Genomic DNA, 22,096 nt, shown 5'->3' on the forward strand with positions numbered 1-22,096 from the left:
CTGGGAGGAAAGGAGTGTACCACCACCACCCTGCCAGTGTTGGGAGTTTTAATGACACTGAATTTTATTCAATTTAAAGGTCCATCATTTCTTTAAAAACAACAACAACAACGAGGTAAATCAAAAAAACCTAGTGTCTTGGTGATAACAATAAGCATTTAGGGGCTGGAGAGTTGGCTCAGTGGTTAAGATTAAGAGCACTTGTTGCTCTTACAGAGGACCTGGTTCCCAGCACTCAACATATGTGGTGCCTCACAACCATCTGTAACTCCAGATGCAAGGGACTCAACACCTTCTTTTGACTTCCATGGGCATGAAGCATGCATGATTACACATACATTCTTGCAAAACACTCATACACATAATAAATATAAAGAAATTTTAAAATTTAGCATCTAATTGGACGTGGTTAGTTATATTGCGGGCTGAGGTGGAAGGATTGCTTGAGTCTAGTAGTTTGAGGCCAGACTGAGGAATGTAAGTAGGCTCTATTAAGAAAAAAAAAAAAAAAATTTAAGCATCATTTATGATGGCGGTACCTAATGATGGTGTGTGGAATTGGGAATGGTAAATACAGAACAGTGTCTTTGTTGTGAGTTTAGAAATAAAGAGACCATGAAATCTTATTTCACTATTAGTGAGTTTAAGGAAAAGTTTCTGGGCTGTTGCTGTTAAGATTCAAGTACAGCTACAGCCCTCAGGAGGCCAAAGCACGTAGAGTTCCAGGACAGCCAAGTCTACATAGAGAGGTCCTGTCTCAACCATGTTTGGTCTGTTTTCTTCGTTTGCTTGTTTTTTTTGAGACTGGATCATCTTCTGTAGTTCAGGCTGTCCTGGGACCCACTGTGCAGGCAGCGATGACCTCATATTTTTGATTCTTCTGCCTCTGTCTCCCAAATGCTAGAATTAGAGGTGTGGCACCATGTCCCGAGTTTATGTAGTACTGGGGACTGAATGTAGGGATCTGTGTATGTTCAGTAAACACTCCTTCAACTGAACTTTATATTCCTAGATCTGAATTACTTTCTGAGAGTAAGTATGACTTTGTGGTGATTTACCATAGGTGTAAAAAGCCGTTAAATTAGTTCCTCAGCATTTCCTGTTTGAATTGCCCTTAAAATACAGTTCTTAAGCTGGGGGACTCAGTGGGTGAATAAGACTCTTGCTGCACAAGAATGAGGACTGGAGTTAGGATCCCCAGAATCCACACAAAGCTGACATGGCAGTGCATGTCTGTCATTGCAACACTGCAGTGGCAAGTTCTGAGGAGACAGAACGATTGCTAGTCGCCCATTGGCCAGGTAGCTTGTGGTACGCAGCAGCAGACAGGAGACCTGTCTCAAGATGGAAGATGAGGACTGGCACCCAAGTGGTCTTCTGACCTCACATGTACTATATGGCACTGGGTGTCTACATGCAAGAACACACACACAAACACTATGCATATACACAAAGATCAATATGTGTATTTCTCACATGATACAAAATGTCAGGAGTTCTTCCCCTCTTCCATTTATGTGTGCTGTGTCTTTGTCTGTTTATTTGTATATGCATCATGTGCATAAAGTGCCCCCTAGTAGAGGTTGACAGGTCCCAGGAATTGAGTATGTGTCAACAAAATAATACTAAAGGAAAATCCTATTGGTTGGAATTGTTAGTACTGAATAGACTAGCTGCAAAGTAAAACACTCCCATCAACTCCAAAGGTTTTTGGTGTGGTGTGGTGTGTGTGTGTTGAGAGAGAGAGAGAGAGAGAGAGAGAGAGAGAGAGAGAGAGAGAGAGAGAGAGAGAGAGAGAGAGAGAGAGAGAGAAAAGGGAGAGAGAGAGAGAATGAACTTGGTCTCGGGGATGTAGCTTAGTGATCAACATCCCTAGAAATCAGGGACAGGGACGTGTGTATTAAAACTACACCGAGATACTATCTCATCCTAGTCCCTGGCTATTGAGAAATCTGATCTGGGAAAGAGGAACTCTTACTCACTGATGGTGGGAGTGCAAATTAGTATAGCCATTATGGTAGTCAGTTTGGTGACTCTTGCAAGGCTCCTGGGCATTTACCTAAAGATACTCAATCACAGAGATATTTGCACATCTGCGTTGATTGCTGGTCTATTCACAACAGCAAGGAAATGAAAACAGTCTATAAACATCCATCAACTGATGATTGGATAATGAAAATATAGTACATACTGTTAGTATTCAGGCATTTGTACTGGCCTGCTCTTGGGGTCCTGACAGGATACATCCTCAACTGCAGCCACTAAGAGCACTTTCCCTTTTAAAAGGACCCTGCCTACCTCCCATTTTTCTCTCTGCTTCTCTGCCCCCCCACTCCTGTCCCCAGAAGCTAATCTTCCCTTCTCCCCTCTCCCCTTTTCTCATTACTTTCCCCCAATTAAAAAATAAAAACAAAAAACTCTCAACCCAAGCTCTGTCATATGGCATCTTCCTCTCACGCCTATCTAAAACTTACAACACACATTCAATGGAATATTATCTGTAAATACAAATGAAATCATGAAATTTGCAGGAAGGTGGATGAACTTGGAAAGCATATTAAGTGAAGTGACCCAGCCTTTAAAAAGCCAAACCTCATATGTACATCCTAGCCTGTAATGTGTTCATGTATGTGTGTGTCAACAGGTGTAAGTGTGGATTAAATTCAAAAGTTAAGAAGGGAGACTGTTAGTGATGAATGGGCAAAAGGACACAAGTCATGAGGACTTCAAACTCTTCTCTAGTTTAACTCTGACGTGTGTGTGTGTGTGTGTGTGTGTGTGTGTGTGTGTGTGTATGTATTCAACTTTCTGTATATTGAAATAGCAATAATCATTTTGATTCGAGAGTCTAATAAATGTTATTCTTTTGAGGCAGTGTTTGTGAAAGTTGGGCTCATTTTTAATCCCATTGATTATCAGCACAATTTGTCTTATTGACCCACTTTAGAAAAAAAAACAAAATTTTTTTATTGTTCTGGAGGGAGTGGTTGGGTTACTGGAAATTTTTCTGGTTCTTTTTTTTTTTCATTCCATTTAAAACTATCAAATCGTTCTATTGCAGTGTTATTTAATGTGTAAATTGTATTACTATTTATAAAGTATGGTTTTAAGAAAACTTAAGCTTGGGATGTAGCTTAGTAGTAGAATATTTGCCTAGTATGTACAAGGTTGTGGATTCAATCCCCAGTATCACAAATGTAAGCAAATAAGGCTTAAAGAATTGAAGTGTGTGTGTTTGGGGGGGTATTGAGGCAGCATTGATTTATAGCAAATATAGAGGATTTTAATGTTCATCGTAGTCTGCTCTGCACTTATCCTCCAGAAAATAACAGTTATAAAAGCATACTGGTTTAAAAACAAAAAATTTTTAAATGGCCAATGAATACTTTTGTTGTTGTTTGTTTGTTTGTTTATTGAGACTGGGTTTCTCTGTGGCTTTGGAGGCTGTCCTGGAACTAAGCTCTTGTAGACCAGGGCTGGTCTCAAACTCACAGAGATCTGTCTGCCTCTGCCTCCCGAGTGCTGGGATTAAAGGTGTGTGCCACCAACGCCCAGCAAGACTTTGTCTTAAAACAAATAACTCAAGAAGTAAAATTTGGGTCTGGAGAGATGGCTCAATGGTTGAGAGCACTTGGTGGCATTTAGGAAGGGAGAGGAAAGGAATTTTGAGCTTTTAGGAGTAGCTGTGACTGGAACATTCCTTTGTTGGGGAAAAGAGCTAAGGGAGGGAAAGTCATGTCATAGAGTGGACATCAACAAGCAACCCTCATAAAAGACTGGGCAGTAAATGTTTTAGTCGTTATAAACGGTACAGTCTGTTTTGTAGCTAATCAGCTCTCACTGTAGTTCAAAGTAGCCTTAAACTGTATGTGAATGAGTGTAACTGGGTTTCAGTAAAGGTTAAGAGTTTACAGTTTTTCATTAATGAAATAGTCTAGATTTACTCTCCAATCCTTCAGTGACATAGTAACATAATCTGAGTTGGTGATGGTCTAGATTTGGCCTTCTCATATAAATACTTAAAATTTTTGAGTTTCTATCTGTTCATTGCTGTGTATGGACATATCTGGGAATAAAAGCAGTTTGACTTCTTCCTCCCCATTTGAATACCATTTAGCTTTTGCATTTGTCATTTTCCCTCCCTGGCTCGGACATTTGATATATAGTAAAACAGAAGCTAGTGGAACGGAGGGCACCAGACCTCCTGGAACTGGAGTTACAGACAGTTGTGAGCAGAAGTGTGGGTGCTGGGAATCGGGCCCAGCTCCTCTGGAAGAGCATACAGTCCTCTAATTGCTGAGCATTTCTGCAGCTCTTCAGATTTTTCATTCTAGGATAAATACTGTTTTATGGCTTCCAGCATGACATTAACTGTCAGTATTTCATATGTCAAGTTAAGAAGGTTTATCATTTTCTTAGGATTTTTTGTTTCATTAAATTGTTTCTACTGAACTAATCATATAGCTTTCCTTATTTACTTGGTAACATTGAGTTACATTGAGTTTTGAGTATAAAACTTCAATTTATGGATTAAGTGACTTTTTTTCTTTTTTTTTAATACATTTTTTAAAATTTATTTATTATGTATACAGTGTTCTAGAGAGCGCCAGATCTTATTAGAGATGGTTGTGAGCCACCATGTGGTTGCTGGGAATTGAACTCAGGACCTCTGGAAGAGCAGCCATCTCTCCAGCCCCCGACTTTTTTTTTTTCTTAACATTTATTTATTCAACCAAAACAATCTTTTTATTGAAAAGCCAGGCAGTGGTGGCACACACCTTTAATCCCAGCGCTTGGGAGGCAGGGGCAAGTGGATCTCTGTGAGTTTGAGACTCACCCAGTGTACAGAGTGAGTACAGAACTCTTCTGCTCCCCTGAGTTGCAGTGCAGTGTGTTCCGGCACAATGTCCCTTTGCCCCAACTGTGACACATGTACAACTCAGACTGTCATTGTGAAAATGGAATCAGTAAGCCTTGGTGCTGTCTGCATGGTGCTAATTGCAGATGATGAGCACAGTGTACATGCTGTGGGCTGAGGGTAAAGGGGCTGTGCAGCCTCCTTTGGACTCAGAGGATGTATGAGACAGCCTTAGGGGCTTAGGCAGGAATTTCTTATAGTCTGTCTACCAGAGAGCCTTCCACGTGACACTCTTGAACCGTAGAATCAGGGTGCTGTGGGGAACTCCAGAACTATAGCACCCATGAGAGAAACAGGCACATGGCTCCAGCCAGGGAGATCTGTGGCCCTGCCAGTGCCCACAAAGCCCTATGGGCAGTGCTGTTTGAAGACCCCATCTGTCCAGAAGGTGGGGTGTGGAGTCAAGCAGATATTGGGGATGTTATGACTTAATAGAACTTCCCCTGCCAACTTTTGAACTTAATACGAGCTGCTGCTCTACGTCTGGATCTGGTCTCCCTTTTATAATGAAAATATCTCCCCTATGCTTAACCTTACCTTAGCACCCCCACTTCCTAGTTCCTGATTTGAGAAGACATCCCATTATGTTGGCTTAGAGCCCCAGGTAGCTTCAAAATCATCCTTCTGCCTCAGCCCCCCTGGTGCAGGTCATCAAGGCTTGGCAGCAGCTGTCTTTGTGCAATGTCATCTTATTGGCACCTCTTCCCTTTCTTGAAGAAGCAGCTAAAGTATTTATTGCTTTGAGTCTTTTTCTAGTGTGCTACATTGAATTTTCCCCCAAATATTGCTTTAACATGCTGGCACATTTTTCTATCATGTTTTTATTTTTATTCAATTCAAAATATATCCTAATGCCCACATTACCATTTCCTTCTTTGAACTCCTGGGTTTAAGCCACCATCCTGACCTTCAGAGCTGCTGGGCTCCCAGGCATCCACCACTGTGCTTGGCTAATTCCCCATTTGATGACTGCTTTGACTCTGATTGTTTAGTGGTGTTTGAGAACTTCTTAGAGATCTTTTTGTTATTTTCTAATTAATTAGTAGTCTATTAAAGAAAACAGCCCTGGTATACCATTACCCCATCTTAGAAAAGCAGTAGTTCAAAACGACAAGGTTAACATAGGTTAATCAGAGAATTGTGTTCAGAGGCCAATGGAGTGAGTCAGGGAGAGTGGAGTGAGTGAGTGAATGAGTGAGAGAGAGAGAATGAGTGAGTGAGTGAGTGAGTGAGTGAGTGAGTGACTGACTGAGTGAGTGAGTGAGTGAGAAGAGAAAGGGTGGACAGGTGCCAGGACAGTCAAAGAAAAGGTAAGTCTCAGAAGTGAGCTGCAGGAGGAGGTTGCACTGTGAGCAGGCGGCAGCAGTGGGCGCTGTGGTGGTGAGGAGTAGCAGTGATGGTTGCCTACAAGAGCTCCCAAAGCCTCTGCTGAGTGAGTGATCGAGGGAGAGCCATAGGTGATAGAAGGAAGTAGGAATGATTTAGAACAAAGCAGATTTGCCTCACTGGCCATGATGGGGAAAAAGAGTAGCCAAGGTTTATCATGTCCTGGAGCTGGAGCTGTCCCTTGTTAGTTCACACACATTGTTTAGTGTGGTTCTTGTAGATTCTGTGTCGTTTTGCTTTCTAACATACCGAGCTTATGCTGTTTCAGAGTCTTAGATTTTTATCCTGCTACTGAGATATGAGTAGTTGTAGAGTGAGTTATTGATACCTTATGACAGGTCACAGCTGTAGTGGAGTGACTAAGTGATGTGACTCATTAAGAGTGAGGCTTTGATTCTGACTGCATGTATTGGCTCTTCAGATCTTAGCTTCGGCTTTCTGTTTCTCAGGGTTCTGGTTATAGTTTTCATATAGTTGCTGAGTGGTGTCTTCAGCAGCACATGCCCTGTTTGCTTCCTGTGTAGGGTCTCTGGATTGTAGGAGTGCTCCATGTGAGAAGTGTGAGGATACATGATCCACAGTTTCAGAGCCACCATTTGGGATTCCTCCAAGCACCAAAGCTCAAGTCTGTTTCTCTTATGTTAAACCAGCCACTCTCCAGTCATGCTTCCTGGCTCACACAGTAACTTCCAGTTGATATATTATTCCTCAGCCCCAGTGGTTCTCATCTTCTGCAGCCAGTCTCAGAGGACTAGTTTCCCCTATCCCACATCCCATGCTATGCCATCCAACCCAACTATATGAAGTACAACTAAAAGGGCTTAGTTTCCCCGACTCACTGTCTCTCCTTGTAATGAAACCCCAGGTATTTGGGTTTAACTCCTAGTACTTACCAGCAACCCCATTGGCAGTTGTGTGCACCACTATGCTGGGGTTGGTTTGGGTACAAATGTGTAAGGATGTAAATTGATCTTAGTTAAAGGTGGCTTGAGTTTTTTGAATGCTGTATTGAGTAAGTTTGTTATTGCCTGTCAGAAAATCTGATTTGAAGGGTCTTGAATAAAAATTTTCTCTTTGTTAATTCTAAGAAACCTTGGCAGAGGAGGAAATGGCCAGAGGAGACTCACAGTTGCTTGCATTATGGCAGTTTAAACTTTGGGAACCAATTTATTTTGGACTAAAATGCAAGAATAATTTTTGTACTGTAGCCAGAAATTCTTTGGGATGATCTCTTTCCAGTCGTGTCACTTGTCTGCGATGCTAAGTATTATCAGCAGTTTAACGGTCTCCTCAGCGGTGCAATTTAAACAGACTGCCAGGCGTTGATTTTAGGTCAGTTATTCTTTTAAAAGCTGTAATGGAAGACGAGTATGTAGTTGCAGATTTGGAAAATCCAGGTTGTTTCTACTTGTTTCTCATATTTTGGTGAGCTTTTCTGTGCTAAAACAATGAAATAGATTTGTGTTTCATGACCTTTTGAAGACTAACTCACTTCTGCTAGCATCTGCTTAGTTGTGGCTTAATGGAAAGAGCTGACGTTGGGTAGACCAGTTGCTGAATTCTCCAACCTCAGTGTCTCCTCCTCTTCAGCCTGGAGAGTGATTGTGTGATTTAAATTTGCTACTTCTTGTACAGTGTGGGGCTTGCCTTATTATTTATTTATTTGCTGGTATTTTTAAGTGACAGTAGCAAAAACCAACCAAGTATCTTGCTGGCTGTGACCTCTTTAGGAATTCTCTAACTTTTCTTTCCCACTTAGCCTTGAACCAGCTGCAGTCTGACTTGGACACATTCTTTGCTGGAGTTCCTTGACCCTGTTCACCATCATTGACATTCAGATCCCTTGATGTTGACTGAAGGGCCATTTGGGCATAGCTGATGAGTGTGCCTTTCTCCTGTGCTTTCACCTCCAGACTCATTAAACTTTGTGGCCAAGTAGAAAGCAGGAGAATTTCTGTGAAGGTTATTTACATAATCTATAGTTATGATGTTAAATGCATGCTTGTTAATAACTTTAGAGGTAGAATAAAACCTGGTCTTAAAAATAAGAAAATATTGTTACAATAAAAAGCATTTAAAACTGGGTCTTCTTAGGCAGTAAGTATTGAAGTTTCTAAAGCAGTGTCAGGTTTTTGCCTGTGGATTTGAACAGAGGAGAAAAACCCTTAGCTCCTGTTTGTCTCTGGCTACATGACAATCACATGTATGTAGATTTCTGATATGACAAGGCCTTCCCTCTGAGAGGTCCTTGACATTTGCTTTGAAGTCACATTCCACATCTACTTTTAAAGATATTGTCTGAATGTTTGGTATAATTCATAAGCATAATAGCTCCGTGTGTGTGTGTGTGTGTGTGTGTGTGTGTGTGTGTGTGTGTGTGTGTGTGTTGGACTGGAGGATTGGTTCAGTAGTTAAGAGCACCTGCTGCTCTTGCAGAGGGTTCCCCCACATTGTTTCATAGTGGAGCCTATAATTGCAGTTCTAGGGGATTTAATGCCTTCTTCTGCTTTCCATGGACATTGCAAGCATGTGTGCTTAGAGGCAAAATGTTCATATGCATAAAATAAAATAATGATTAAGGGCTGGAGAGATGTCTCAGCTGTTAAGATCACTGGCTGCTCTTCCAGAAGACCCATGTTCTGTTCCCAGCACCTATATGGTGACTCACTCTGTCTGTAACTGTAGTCCCAGGGGATCTAATGCCCTCTTCTGGCTTCTAAGGGCACTGTATGTGAGATACACAGACATACATGCAGGCAACACAGCCATATACATAAAAATAAAGGAAAAAATTTTAAATCTAAAAATAAAAGTTTGTTGATGAATTTAGTATAGAAAGAATTACTTTATTGTGATGGGTGGTGGCACACACCTTTAATCCTAGCAGGCAGATCTCTTTGAGTTCAAGGCCAGCCTGGTCTACAAGAGCTAGTTCCAGGACAGCTTCCTAAGCCACAGAGAAACCCTGTGGCAAACGTTCCTCCCCCACAAAGGAATTACTTTACTGCATTATTTTATGGTTGACTTAATAAAATGTTTTTATTGAATTTTCAAAATTAGTTTGGTTTTTGTAGGCATGATTTTTATCAGATTGGCTATTGGTTTTGAGTCATCTGACACTGACTTACCCATGGTACCTTCTGTTCGCCTTTGACTGTGATCCTTTTCCAGTGTTGACCTTTGTTTTATTTCATGATTTTAAGATGATCTTTACATCCACTACAGAGTTGTGAGACTACAGAAAGATGTATTTAGATTGCTTGGGTCAAGACCTTTTGTAGATTTTTAATGGGATAACACTAGTTATATATATCACAAATTAATAAGCAATTGCTTCCCAAAAATATGTTTTGAGCCCTCCTTGCTGGTATAAACAAGGCTCACAGAGTTAGCCATTTACAAAATGCCAGGTCTGGGAAGTAATCTAGGTCTCTTAATTATCCTTCCTGTGGACTCCTTACCATGCATCTGCAGTATTATTTCCTGGTTTGTAATTTTCAGTGGGAAAGATCTAGAAGCTTGTGGTGTTTGTTGACATCTACATGCTAGAGTATGTAATTTAATGTAAGTAGTAAGTGAAACAGCCTTAATCATTCCTTATAGGTCAGCCAGGCCTAGTGACATACACCTTTAATCCCAGCATTTTAGAAGCAAGCTGGTAGATTCAAGGCCAGACTGGATTACATAGAGGGTTCTGACCAGCCAGGGCTATATAGGGAGATACTGTCTCAAAAGGAGTAGGGAGAAGACTTTTCTTACAAAGTACCCTTTGAAGTGCTGCCTTAAAAAGTGTTTTTGTTTTATGTACATGGTGTTTTGCTTTCTTGTATTTTGTACATTCCTGTGTGCCTGGTGCTAAAAGCTAGAAGCTAGAAGCTAGAAGAAGGTGTTGGATTTCCTGGGACTGTGGTCACAGGTGGTTGTGAGCCACCATGTGGTTGCTGGGAATTGAACCTGGGTCCTGTGGAAGAGCAGTTAGTGCTCTTAACTGCTAGTCATCTCTCCAGCTCCAAGTTGCTGCTGCCTTAATTTATTACTTGTTTGTTTTGAGTCGGTCTCAGTGTAGGTCAGGCTTGCTTCACACTTGCTATGCAGCTGAAGATGACTTTATTTGATTTTTCTCTGCCTTTGCCTCTCAAGTGCTGGTTACAAGGATCCACCACCCTCCCAGCTGCCTTTATTTCTGTAAGGCTTTAGTAATATTCAGGATTTGCAAGATGTTCTTCTATAAATTGTGATAGCTTCTATTTATCTGGTCTTCGTTGTGGGCTGTTACCTGGATAAGCATGATAGGTTTATTATTTAATTATCTCAGCATCCTTATAAAGTACATACTGTTGCTAACCCCATTTTATGAACAAGGGAACTAAAATTTCAGCAGCAACTAGTCCCTTGATACAGATTTTAACTCAAATCGGTACTAGTTTTTAAGACTAAGCATAGGAGATGTTATGATAGCAGTTAAATTAAAATACTTTAAAATATCAGTACGTTTCTTTTGCAGGGGGAAAATGATTATAATGAGGGTTAGAGTTTAAAAGAAAAAAACATTCTGGTGTGACATAGAAAGTAAGTTTGCCTTTTATGCAGTTGAAGTATAGTAAAATTATAATAATTAGCTAGAAGAAGTTGTATTGAGCAGAGGACAAGTGCAAAATCTAGTTGGTCAAGAATTTTGTAGAGAGGATAACAGGATTTTATTACTGAAGAACAGTAACCAGTAGGACTTTGAAATATCTTTCAGATGTTGATGTTCTCCTTTTAAACGGAAGTTATGAACACACGTGATGATTTTCTTCATCTTTGGTTCTCTCGTAGGAAATAAAGCATGTGCAAGGATATTTAAAGTTTCACAGGACTTGTTCTGACAATGGCTGCATTGATAACTGGCTTTGTTTGAAAACAAAATTAATGTAGGAATATGATGTGAAGGGCAATTATACAAAATAAGTTTAGTATAAAAAAAAAAAAGTAAGCCTGCATGTTTCTGTAAGGTCAAGAAAGCTTCCTGTCCCCCACTGTTAGGTTAGAGGCACCCACCAGCCAGGGAATGGCTTCAGAGCTCCTCTGGTTTCTAAGACAGTCAGTGTTCTTGATTCAGGGTGGCTTCTCTTTGATGCAGTGTTCCAGGTAGGATAAATCCATAGGGTCCCATTTGCATTACTTCTAAAATTTGATCGGTATGTATTCTATGGGTGGATGGTTGGAGAGGGTCAGGCTTCTAAATCCCTCTCTGCCTTTGATATGTTGCAACATTTTTTTAACCTTTGAGCCCTGGTGAAATAACTGCTACAACTAGGATGTAAAGACTTTCCCTCTTTAATGGTTTACATGTGTTATTTGTACCAGAAGTCTTTGAGTGAGATTTTTATTAATTCTTGGTTTATAAGAGGAAATGTATAAAGATGAGTGGTTTGTCCTTGATAACATAACTCATATGGCCAAGCCTGACTTTATCTTATTTACTAAAACACTATTAGTACATTGAGTGAGTGAATGTGAGTGTGTGTGTGTGTGTGTGTGTGCGTGCGTGCACGCACGCACACACACACACACACACACACACACACACACACAGCATTTGGACATGCCACAGTGTACTTGTGAAAGTCCGGATAACATGGGAGTTGGTTCTTTCCTCAGGTTGTCAGACTATGCTATATCTCACTAACTCTTATCTTATTTATTATTACTGTCTTTTTAAATAAAAAATATTGTTAGACTGAGTCTTGTGGTGTAGCTCAGGCTGGACTGGAAATCTGTGCAGCCTACTTGGCAATCTTTATGCTTTGTGCTGGAGAGGAATATGGTATATCATTGGGCCTTAGGCCCAGAGGAAGCTTCTTTTGATAAACCATAGATGATGTTACTTTTTTCTATGTAACATTGTCCATGATTAGGTGGATATCGTCGTTACTTTTCTATTGCTGTGAAGAGACACCATGACCAAGGCAACTTATGAAAGAAAGAATTTAATTGGAGATTTGCTTACCTTTCAGAAGGTGAGTCCATGACCATCATGGCCAGAAGGATGGTGGTTATTAGGCATAGAAGGAGGGAGGAGAAGGGTGGGGAGAAAAATGGGAGAGAGAGACTGGGTTTGTCTTGGGCTTCACGCCTTCTCCAAGAAGGCCACTCTTCTAAATCCTTCCCAAAACAGTTTCATCAACTAGGGACCAAGCATTGAAATATGGGTCGGTAGTGGCCTTTCTCACTCAAACAACTACAGTGAATTACATTAAACTGTGAGGATGCCTTACACAGGTTCCTTACAGTGCAACTTCTTTTTTAATTGCAGAAGTAATAACAACATGTTAGGCAAGGATAGAGAGATGAGTGATCAGTGGCTGTTCTTCAAGGATCCCTGGATTTGAGTCCCAGCACTCAGGTGCTGTCTCATAACCATCCTTAACTTTGGTTCCAGGGGATCCAACACACCCCCTCTGGCCTCCACAGGCACCAAGCATACAAGTGTTACACAGACATACATGTAGACAAATCACCCATATACATACAAACTTTTTAAAAAGAGATATAAGTATGTTCGGAATGGTGCAGGAATTGAAGGAAATGAACTGGAAAGTTCCTGGTACTGAGCTACTGGGGGAAGAGACCACAAATGGGGGCTTTCTAGCATTCTCAGACACTGAGCGCAGTCAAGTCAAGAGCAGTACTTTTGAGTGATAGACTCTGAAGTTAGATTAAGGCAATGAAAAGAAGTTGCAGGGAAGGGTTTCAACTTCCCATGCCCTCATGCCTGACCCTTCATTCTGTCTTCTTTAGGAGATTCAGTAGACCTGTGTGTTGCCACCTCCATGTGGGTCTCAGTGCAGGGTTTCTGAATGTCCAACTACAGTCAGAGTCAAATGTGTTTCTAGCAGCACTGACCTGTGTTGCATCCTGTGACTTCACTGCAGCCTTGGCTAAACTAAAAGTTTTGGACGAATTTTGTTGGCAAAGAGATTTCAAGACCGTCTAATATTGGCTCTGTCCTGTGGTTATTAGTGATTACTCTTAGGCAGATTTACATGGAGAAAGGAAATAGGGCAGAAAGAAAAATACAGAATGTACAGTTTGAGGAGGAAAAGGGCACGAGGGAATTTGATGTTGGAACCAAGGTTTGTGCTGAAAAAGAAGCCTGGTGGAAATGGAATAAAGGGAGTGGTGTTTCAGGGCAAGATGCCACCCAGCTAATCCTCCAATTTGTGAAAGGAGTTGGTTTGAGGGATTTCCTCTAAGAAGCAACTACAAAGGAACGCTTATGCAAATGTAATTCAAGGAGGGGCCAGGTTCCATCCAAAGCAAATAGTCAGACTTGGCAGCTTCAGCCACGTGGCTCAGGCTTCAGAACCCTGAAAGATACAGGAATAAAAGGGCTGTGGAACCTTCCTCCGTAGTTAGAGAACTGCAGAAGCTGGACATGTGTCAGTAGAGGCCCTGCATGGAGACTGAGACACCATTTTCTGAAAAGCGAAAGCGAAACCTGGTTTGTGTTAGAGTCCACAGACACAAGCCAGGGAAAACTGAATACAGGGAGTGGAACCAGCCTGAGAGGGAGGGAAAGAGAAACAGAGAGAGAGAGAGAGAGAGAGAGAGAGAGAGAGAGAGAGAGACAGAGAGAGACAGAGAGACAGAGGAGGGGGGTGTTGTGGTTTGTAGTTGATGTTTTTCTCTGTCCCACTGGACCATTTTCTCTTTGCACCAGGTCTACTGCCACTTACGAATTAATAACACTCTGAGGCTTAATATTAAATATAATTGTTTGGTCAGTGGCTCAGGCATATCACTGGCTAGCTCTCTCATAAATTAACTCATTTCTATTAATCTGTGTATTGCCATGAGGCTGTAGCTTACCAATAATACTCTGGCATGTTATTCCTTCAGCAACTACATCACATCTCCCCGACTTCTCTCTCCATAACTCTGTTTGGATTTCCGACATAGCTATATTCTGATTGGTCAAAATAGCTTCATTTATTAATCAATAAAAGCAACACATATTTGCAGCATACAGAAGGACATCCCATATCATTGGTTGGTAAAGCTTGGAGGAAAGAGCCATGGGAGTGAGCCTTTTGACATTGGACTCAGAGCTATAGGATTTGGAGTTTACCCTGATGGATTTTGGGTATAGAACTAACCAGCACACAATGTAACGTGCCTTTCTACTGAATGAATTAGAATACATCATAAATCAGTAAAGTATTACATTTTGATCATGTGAGTTTAAAGATTTTCAATTCTGCTTTCTGTTACGACATCTGCCTTTCAGATATTTTTAGCACGTGGTGAAATTCTTCAGAAATAATTTCTAAAGAGCCGTTTTCAGTTTTTTTTTTTGTTTTTTTTTTTTTCTAACATGACGCTGTTCCTTCCCACAGGTTTGATTGTAAATGCATCACCAAGAGGCAGCCCAGAATGAAGAAAGCAAACAGGAGTGTTGGCTCAGGGCCTAAGGTGTCTGGGATAAGCAAACCGCAAACAGTAGAAAAAAGCAAGCCTGAAAACAGCTCTTCAGCACCCACGGGAAGCAAACCCGTGAAACCCGGAACTGCAGCATCTTTGGCGAAGGTACTAGCATAGCTGTGTTTGATTATTGATGTTTTGGTCTGTCCATATGAATGAAACTAATAATAGGTTCTGCATGAAAAAAATAACCAAGTGCCTGCTTGATGCAGGGTGTTGTGTGTAGGTGAGGTCTGCCTTCAGGGAGCTTGAGGAGGAAAGGACAGCCATCAGGAGATGCAAACAGGAATAACTGAACCACCCAGGAAATGTCAGATGCCCAAGAGATAGACAATATGGATAGTAGCTAGTGTTACTCCAAGCTCAGGAGTGCTTTGAAAAGAACAGGAGAGTTGTGTGTTATAGGATGGCCGGCTGTCATGTCCCTGTGACTTCTTTACAGGGTTTGTTCCGTGTCACCCACTTTTATAGCATGGATTTCTTTTTCTTTGTTTGTCTTTTGCTTTTTGAGACAGTGTTTCTCTGTGTAGCCCTATAGATTTTGGCTGTCCTGGAACTCTTTGTAGACCAGGCTGTCCTTGAGATCAGAAATCTGCCTGCATCTTTCTTCTTCCCTGGTGCTGGGATTAAAGGTGTGTGCCACAACACCTAATTTACAATGAGTTTCTTTTTTTCCTGCAAGAGCTGATCCAGTATTAGTCCTAGTCAGCATTGGAGGTTTTAATTCAGTAAGATTAGAGTTAATTTTCTTTAGACTTTCTTGGAAACTGAATTAAAATTTTTTTTTTTTAGTATGGGATTATAATTAGACCAGTGACTTTGGGGACAGAGATGAGTAGAGATGAGTACATGGCTTCAAAGGACTGTGCCCATAAATAAAAGGGATTACAAGTAAACAGCACAGATCAAGGACTTAGTAAATGACAGGTGGTAGCAGGTTTGTTGTTATTAGATTTTAATCTTTTAGCCCAAGACAGATTTTGGGAACAGAAATTTTCCAGGGGTGTTCTTACATAAGGTGTTCTGGATTGGTTTGGGCTATCCAGGGACTGCTCCCGGCCAATCGGTCTGTCTGTCTCTTTCTGTCAATCTAGTGTGCACTGGAGTGTGCATACATGTGTGTACCTTCATGCCACAGTGTAGGAGTCTATTTTTGTGTCACAGGGTTTGGACTTAAGTTGTTAGTCTTGTTATCCTACATCTTTACCTGCTGAGCCACAGCCACTGCCCCCTATCTCTACTTTTTAAAAATATGTCTTTATTTTTTGTTTATGATATGTTTGGAGACAGGATCTTGCTATGAATAGCCCAGGCTGGCCTCAGACTCCCTGCAGTCCTCCTGTCTCAGCTCCTTAAGTGCCAGGATCACAAGTGTGAATCACCTCATCCAACTCCTAGTTCAGTGTTTGATGTCCTTGCACACAGATGCTCACAGTCTTCTTAAAGCCCTTTCGCTTTAACATGCATCTACTTACTTGCCTGCTTCCTTGCTTTAGTGTTGGGATGTTTGGGGTAGAAACTGATTACACAGACTCTGGGAGGGGCTTCTGGTCTGACAAGGAGAAACCGAGCATGGCCCGACCTCTGAAGCAACACTGTATCCAGGCAGAGGGTTTTAGATTGTGGATTAATTTACTTTAAAAGCACTAAGCCAGGCAGTGGTGGTGCTCGCCTTTAATCCCAGCACTGGAGAGGCAGGTGGATCTCTGTGAGTTCATTGTTAGGTTGGACTACAGAGTGAGTTCCAGGACAGATTCCAAAGCTACACAGAAACCCTGTCTCAAAAAACCAAAAACCAAAACCAAACAAAGAAGCACTTCAGAAGAACAACGTGTGAGGGATTTCTGAGACATCTAGCATGAAATGCTGTTCTGTATTTCAAGGTTGTTAAAACTGAAACTGGACTGATTCAGTGGGTGTAGACGGCCTTAATTTTTTCCTTCCAGTATCCTCAATGAGTTGCTAGTTGTCATCCTGTGGCCTGGGGGACAGTGCCAGGAATGACTTTTGCCCTACTTCTGATAGTCTGAATCCACAGCCTGAAGTGTCTCCCTGATGGCAGTGCTGCCATTCTCTCATGTAGGAGAGATGTCGTGTTCTGACCTAACTGGTTACTTAGCTGCTGGGCTGTCTTCCGAGTGGAGTACCTGTGTCACAGGTGATTGTTATTTATGTGACTGGAAGAACAGGTTGAAATGTTGTTGTTGGGTGTGTACCACCACCTGCCTTCTATGTACTCTGTGTCAGATGTACTGTGGTATGTGTACTGAGTAGGCATATCCCCTCTGAGGTGTGGATCTGGAGTTGCTGGGAATTGAAGGGTGAGTACTTTTCCATTGTAAAGCAACACTGTGCACTGTTCCTGCCAGCACACACCAGGTGTTCATTCTTTGGTATGTATGCATGTGTGTTGGGGGTGTGGTAGGTCAGCTAGCATACTGGGTGGGAACACTTTGCCTGAACGTGATCAGTTACTGTCACTTAGAAGAAAACTGTTTTTGATTAGAAATTTAAGAAGAGACAGGAAAAAATAAGCAGAAAAAAAATGAAAACATTAAAGAGCTTGTGAGAGGCTTGGAATTCAACTCAGTGGCAGAGTGCTTGTCTAGCATGCTTTTTTGCCCCTGGTACCATGTGTAGTGCTGTATAAAAGAAGGGGGTTGACACCTCTCTGACTTGTTTATACTTTATTTTTCAGAGTGACTATAGTTCACTGTTACTCTGGCCCAGGCCTCCTACAATCCTCATTCCTGTAACTATAATGGAGCATTGAGGAGTAGCAGGATAAATGAAGTGTTTTGTTTCTAGTTCTTTAGACGTCATGTGTCCATACTTAACCCCATTTATACATTTGTTGTCATTGATCAGTTTTCCCATGACCCCTTTCTCCTTAGTGTCAGGGTAAAAGCCCTTGAACTTTTTTTTAGTATCTCATTTCAGATGCCAGCTCTCGTTAAGAGTTTGGAGGATGATCTCTGTGATGTAGAGCTCCGGTCACTCTGTGGGAGCTGTGGTGGTAGGAAATGAACAGTAATATCTGTCCTCACTGAGATGTGGAGAGGTCACCCTCACACTTGTCAGAGGCTGTGCTGATTTGGTTGGGGTTTTGGTTCATTTTCACAATCAGTGGCAAGCTTCTTTTCTGTGCTATAGCCCCTCAGTGCTGGCATCTTCCAGTGTGCATGCTACTCAGTTATTCATGGCTAGTACTTGAAGAGGCAGCAGAGTTCCCATTATACTGGGAAATGTTTTGTAAAAATTGATGGAAGGAACTAATAAGCATCAGTCAGAACCCAAATAACTAACTGGGTACTCTATAATTATTTTGATCATAATTTTCTGCATTTATTATTTTGTAGTACAAAAGCTAGTTAACAGGGTTGTAGCTTAGTAATAGACTGCTTGTATATAATATGTGAAAGGCCCTGGGTGGATCATTAATGCTATACTTATACACTACACTACACTACACTACACACACACACACACACACACACACTGAGGGGCGGGGGAGAGAAAGAAAAAGTTAAACCAAGTGCAGTTCACCTCTAAAATGTACAGTTTGGAAAGTAATCTTAAAATTTGGGATAATATGTAGACTAGACTTGACCATGAGGTGTATGCAATACTTTAGGATTTCACTCTCTGAATATGCTATATTTTTGCCAAATTAATTGAATTTTGCATATGATGTTAAAGGTGTATTTATAACATGTTCCTCCTTTATATTTCATGTTTTAGCATGTTAATGATACAGAATATTTACAGGGATGTACATCTATTTACAGAATCTTGTAGCACAATTAGAAGAAATGGAAAAACAGCAGTGAGTGTACAAGCAGTTTAATGTAAAAGGTCTGCCTCTTCAAAGAACAGCAGGAAGAGAGAGCTATCTTTAATTTCAAGTTAAAAAATTATGAGTGTTTTGCTTGAATGTATGTCTGTGCACTGCCCTTTGTGTGTCTGGTGCTCACAGAGGTCAGAAGATGGCATCAGTACCCCTGGAACTGGAGTTAGAGATGGTTGTGAGCAGCCATGTAGGTGCTAGGAGTTACAGCTGGGTTCTCTGCTAATACTCTTAACCACTAAGCCATTTCTGCAATCCCTTATTTTACTTTTTATCTTGGTCTTGGGATCAAACCCAGGTCCGTGAGTGTGCTAGGTTAGCATTCTATGACTTAGCCTCATCCCTAAGTCTTCTGACTCTTCTTAAATGAAGTATTTATACCTATCTACCCTACTATAAGACAACATTAATAATTGACTATTGGAGGGCAGGAGAGATGGCTCAGTTTTTGAAAGGACATGCTACTTGTTCAGGAGATCTAGTGTGGTGGTTTGAATGGGAACAGCCCCATAGACTCATGTGTTTGAATGCTTGGCCCATAGGGAGTGGTACTATTAGGAAGTGTGACCTTGTTGGAGTAGGTGTGGCCTTGTTGGAGGAAGTGTGTAACTGTGGGGGCATGCTTTGATTTCAGGTGTTTGCTTTCAGTTCACTTCCTGTTGCCTGTGGATCAAGTTACAGAATTCTCAGCTTCTCCAGCACCATGTCTACCTGCGTGCACCCATACCCTATCATAATGATAATGGACTGAACCTCTGAAACTGTAAACCACACCAATTAATGATGTTTTCCTTTATAAGAATTGCTATGGTTATGGTTTCTCTTCACAGCAATAGAAACCCTAGGACACCTGGGTTTGATGCCCAACACTTATATGATCACAACCATATGTAACTACAGTTCCAGTGGATCCAATGCTCTCTTCTGACCTCTGTGGGCACTACTCTCAAATGTGCTGCACAGCCATATATGCAGGCAAAATACTCATACACATAAAATAAAAGATATATAAACATTTCCATGAGGAATCCCTGCCGTTGAAAACTAAGAAATTTTATAGAGATTACTCACATATGAACCATTTTAACTTGTAGAAGTGAATTCATTATCATTATTTAAGAGCATTGCTTCAGCCAAAGATAGTAAATCAGTCAGCTAAGATGTGCTTTCATCTTAAGTGGAGAAAAGCTTTGGTCTGGAGATGTTCAATGGGTAAAGGCATTTGCTGCCAGGCCTGACCACTTGTGTTTGTTCTCCAGAATTCCACACGGTGGAAGGAGTTTTAAAATAGACTTCTGGGAGTTGACCTCTGACTTCCACCTGTGCACTGTGTTACATTTTTGTGTGTATACACACACAAAATACACAAAGCGATGACAAGTACATTTCCTTTTCTACAGTTTTTAAATTCCTGGTGTTCTAATAAAAGAAGTAAAAATGGGTCTGTCTTAGTCACCTTTCTGTTGTTGTGTGAAGACACCATGACCAAGGCAAGTTATATATAGAGAGAGAAAGAGAGAAGTTTATTTGGGGCATGCAGTTTCAAAGAGTTAGAGTTCATGGCCATCACAGTGGGTATTGGCAGCAGGCAGTCATGATACAGAAGCAGTAGTTGGCAACTTAAGTCTTGGCCCATAAGTATGAAGCAGAGAGAGCTTACTGGGAATAGTTTAAAACCTCAGAGCCCACCCCCAGTGACACAAGTACTCTGGCAAGGGCACACCTCCTAATTTTTTCCAAACAACCTGCCAGCTGGGGATGAAGCATTCAAGTATGTGAGCCGCTTGGAGCCATTCTCATTCAAAACACCACAGGGCCTCGGCACTGTCTTTTCTTAAATCATATTTTTAAAGCCAGTATCATCATCAGTAGTGTGTTTCTTTCTTTTAAAGCTCCTCATAGTTTTAGTCACCTTTATATGAATGTTAGAAGATAAACCTTAGTGTTGTGATCATTGAGACTAACTCTTGATGTCCCGACGAAATCCCAGTTTTTGTTACATTACATAGGTCTTTAAAAATTTTCAGTTCTTTGCAAATTAGACACTAGAGAATTAGATAAGCTAAGATGCATTTCAAAATAGTTTTGTTTAGAGTCATTATAAATTAAGGAAGATTTACTTGACTCTTAGTGGCACGTTTTAGAATTTAAGCAGTGTAGGCTATCCTCCTTGTTGCCTGTGTAGTTTCATTGAGGTGATCCCTGTTCATGAGTCACGTCCTAAGTGAAAGTTTAGTAAGGATGACACCTTCCTGTCTTCCATGAATCTGGCACAAGTGGGCACACAGCAGGCATCCCTAAACTCTCCTATTGTATGTGTGACCTAGTATCTTAAGGAAGACTCGTGTGATTGCCTGTATCCATAAAGAGACTTTGCCTGATTCTGCAAGAACAGTGGTGCTCTGTGTATCTGTTAAATGTCAAGTCTTACTAGAGTCCTTAAGTGCAGTATAAAAGTCAGGAGCACTGCCCAGTCTTCAAATTAACCTTGTTTCATTTAGTCAGTGTGCTTTTATTTTCTCTTGCTTCTAGACCAAGAGCAATGATGACCTGTTAGCTGGAATGGCTGGAGGAGTAAATGTGACCAATGGTGTTAAGGCAAAGAAGACCACCTCTTCATCTGCAGCGCCTACAGCACCTGCCCCTGCCATGACCGTCGTGGAGAACAAGTCCAAGATTAGCACAGGTATGGGTGTTCCTCTGTCTTATACTCTTCTGACTTGGCTTTCCAATTCAGTCATTCAGCCTGGCACCTTCATATCCACCCTCCTCCAAGTGTGTGTGTGTTTTACTTGTTTGTGTGTATATGATTTCAAAGCTGACCACTTAGTATTGGGTAATCACTTAGGTGGCTGACTCCTAGAAGTCATCATTTGCTAGAGTGGGGTCCTATGAGTGTTTTCCTCTGGGTTAGCCCATCTGTTTGTACTATTGATTCTGTCTTGTTTATGCAGACAGGAGACAGTCCTATAGGAAGGAGATTTCCTGGTACTCTGCTTCTTATAGTCCTTTACCTCCTCTTCTGTGATGTTCCCTGAGTCCACATACAGGAGCTGTGATGTAGATGTGTTCAATGGGGATGGGGTCTTTACAGTCAGTTGATCTTTGCATTGTGTCCAGTTGGGATTTTCTGTTTGGTTTTGGCTTTTGGCTTTGGTTTTTTTTTTTTGTAGAGAGGCTTCTTTGATGAGGAGTGACTGCCACATTTATCTGTGGTATAAGGATGAGATTTAGACTGTAGTAAGGAATTGCCAGGATTGGTGGTGCCTGCCTTTAATCCTGGCACTGGGGAGGTAGAGGCAGGTGGATCTCTGTGAGTTCAAGGCCAACCTTGTCTACAAAGCTATACAGAGAAACCCTGTCTCAAAAAACAAAACAAAAACAAACAAACAAAAAGAAGACAAAACAAACAAAAAGAATGTAGTAAGGAATTGTGGTGGTCTAGCACCACAATTCTAGGACTTTACTAGTTCTAGGTA

General features: G+C 41.2%; 1 protein-coding gene across 1 annotated transcript in view; it reads left to right on the plus strand.

Annotated features, from left to right (window-relative positions):
- Specc1l (sperm antigen with calponin homology and coiled-coil domains 1 like) overlaps nt 1–22,096 on the plus strand; it is a 92,233-nt gene that overhangs the window by 3,137 nt on the left and 67,000 nt on the right. The window contains exons 2-3 of the mRNA XM_051186896.1: nt 14,686–14,875; nt 21,150–21,303. Of these exons, the coding sequence (XP_051042853.1) occupies nt 14,723–14,875; nt 21,150–21,303 (307 nt within the window). The 5' untranslated portion in view covers nt 14,686–14,722. The remainder of the gene's footprint in view (nt 1–14,685; nt 14,876–21,149; nt 21,304–22,096) is intronic.

Source organism: Phodopus roborovskii, unplaced genomic scaffold, assembly GCF_943737965.1.
Source record: "Phodopus roborovskii unplaced genomic scaffold, PHOROB, whole genome shotgun sequence".
Taxonomy (NCBI): domain Eukaryota; kingdom Metazoa; phylum Chordata; class Mammalia; order Rodentia; family Cricetidae; genus Phodopus; species Phodopus roborovskii.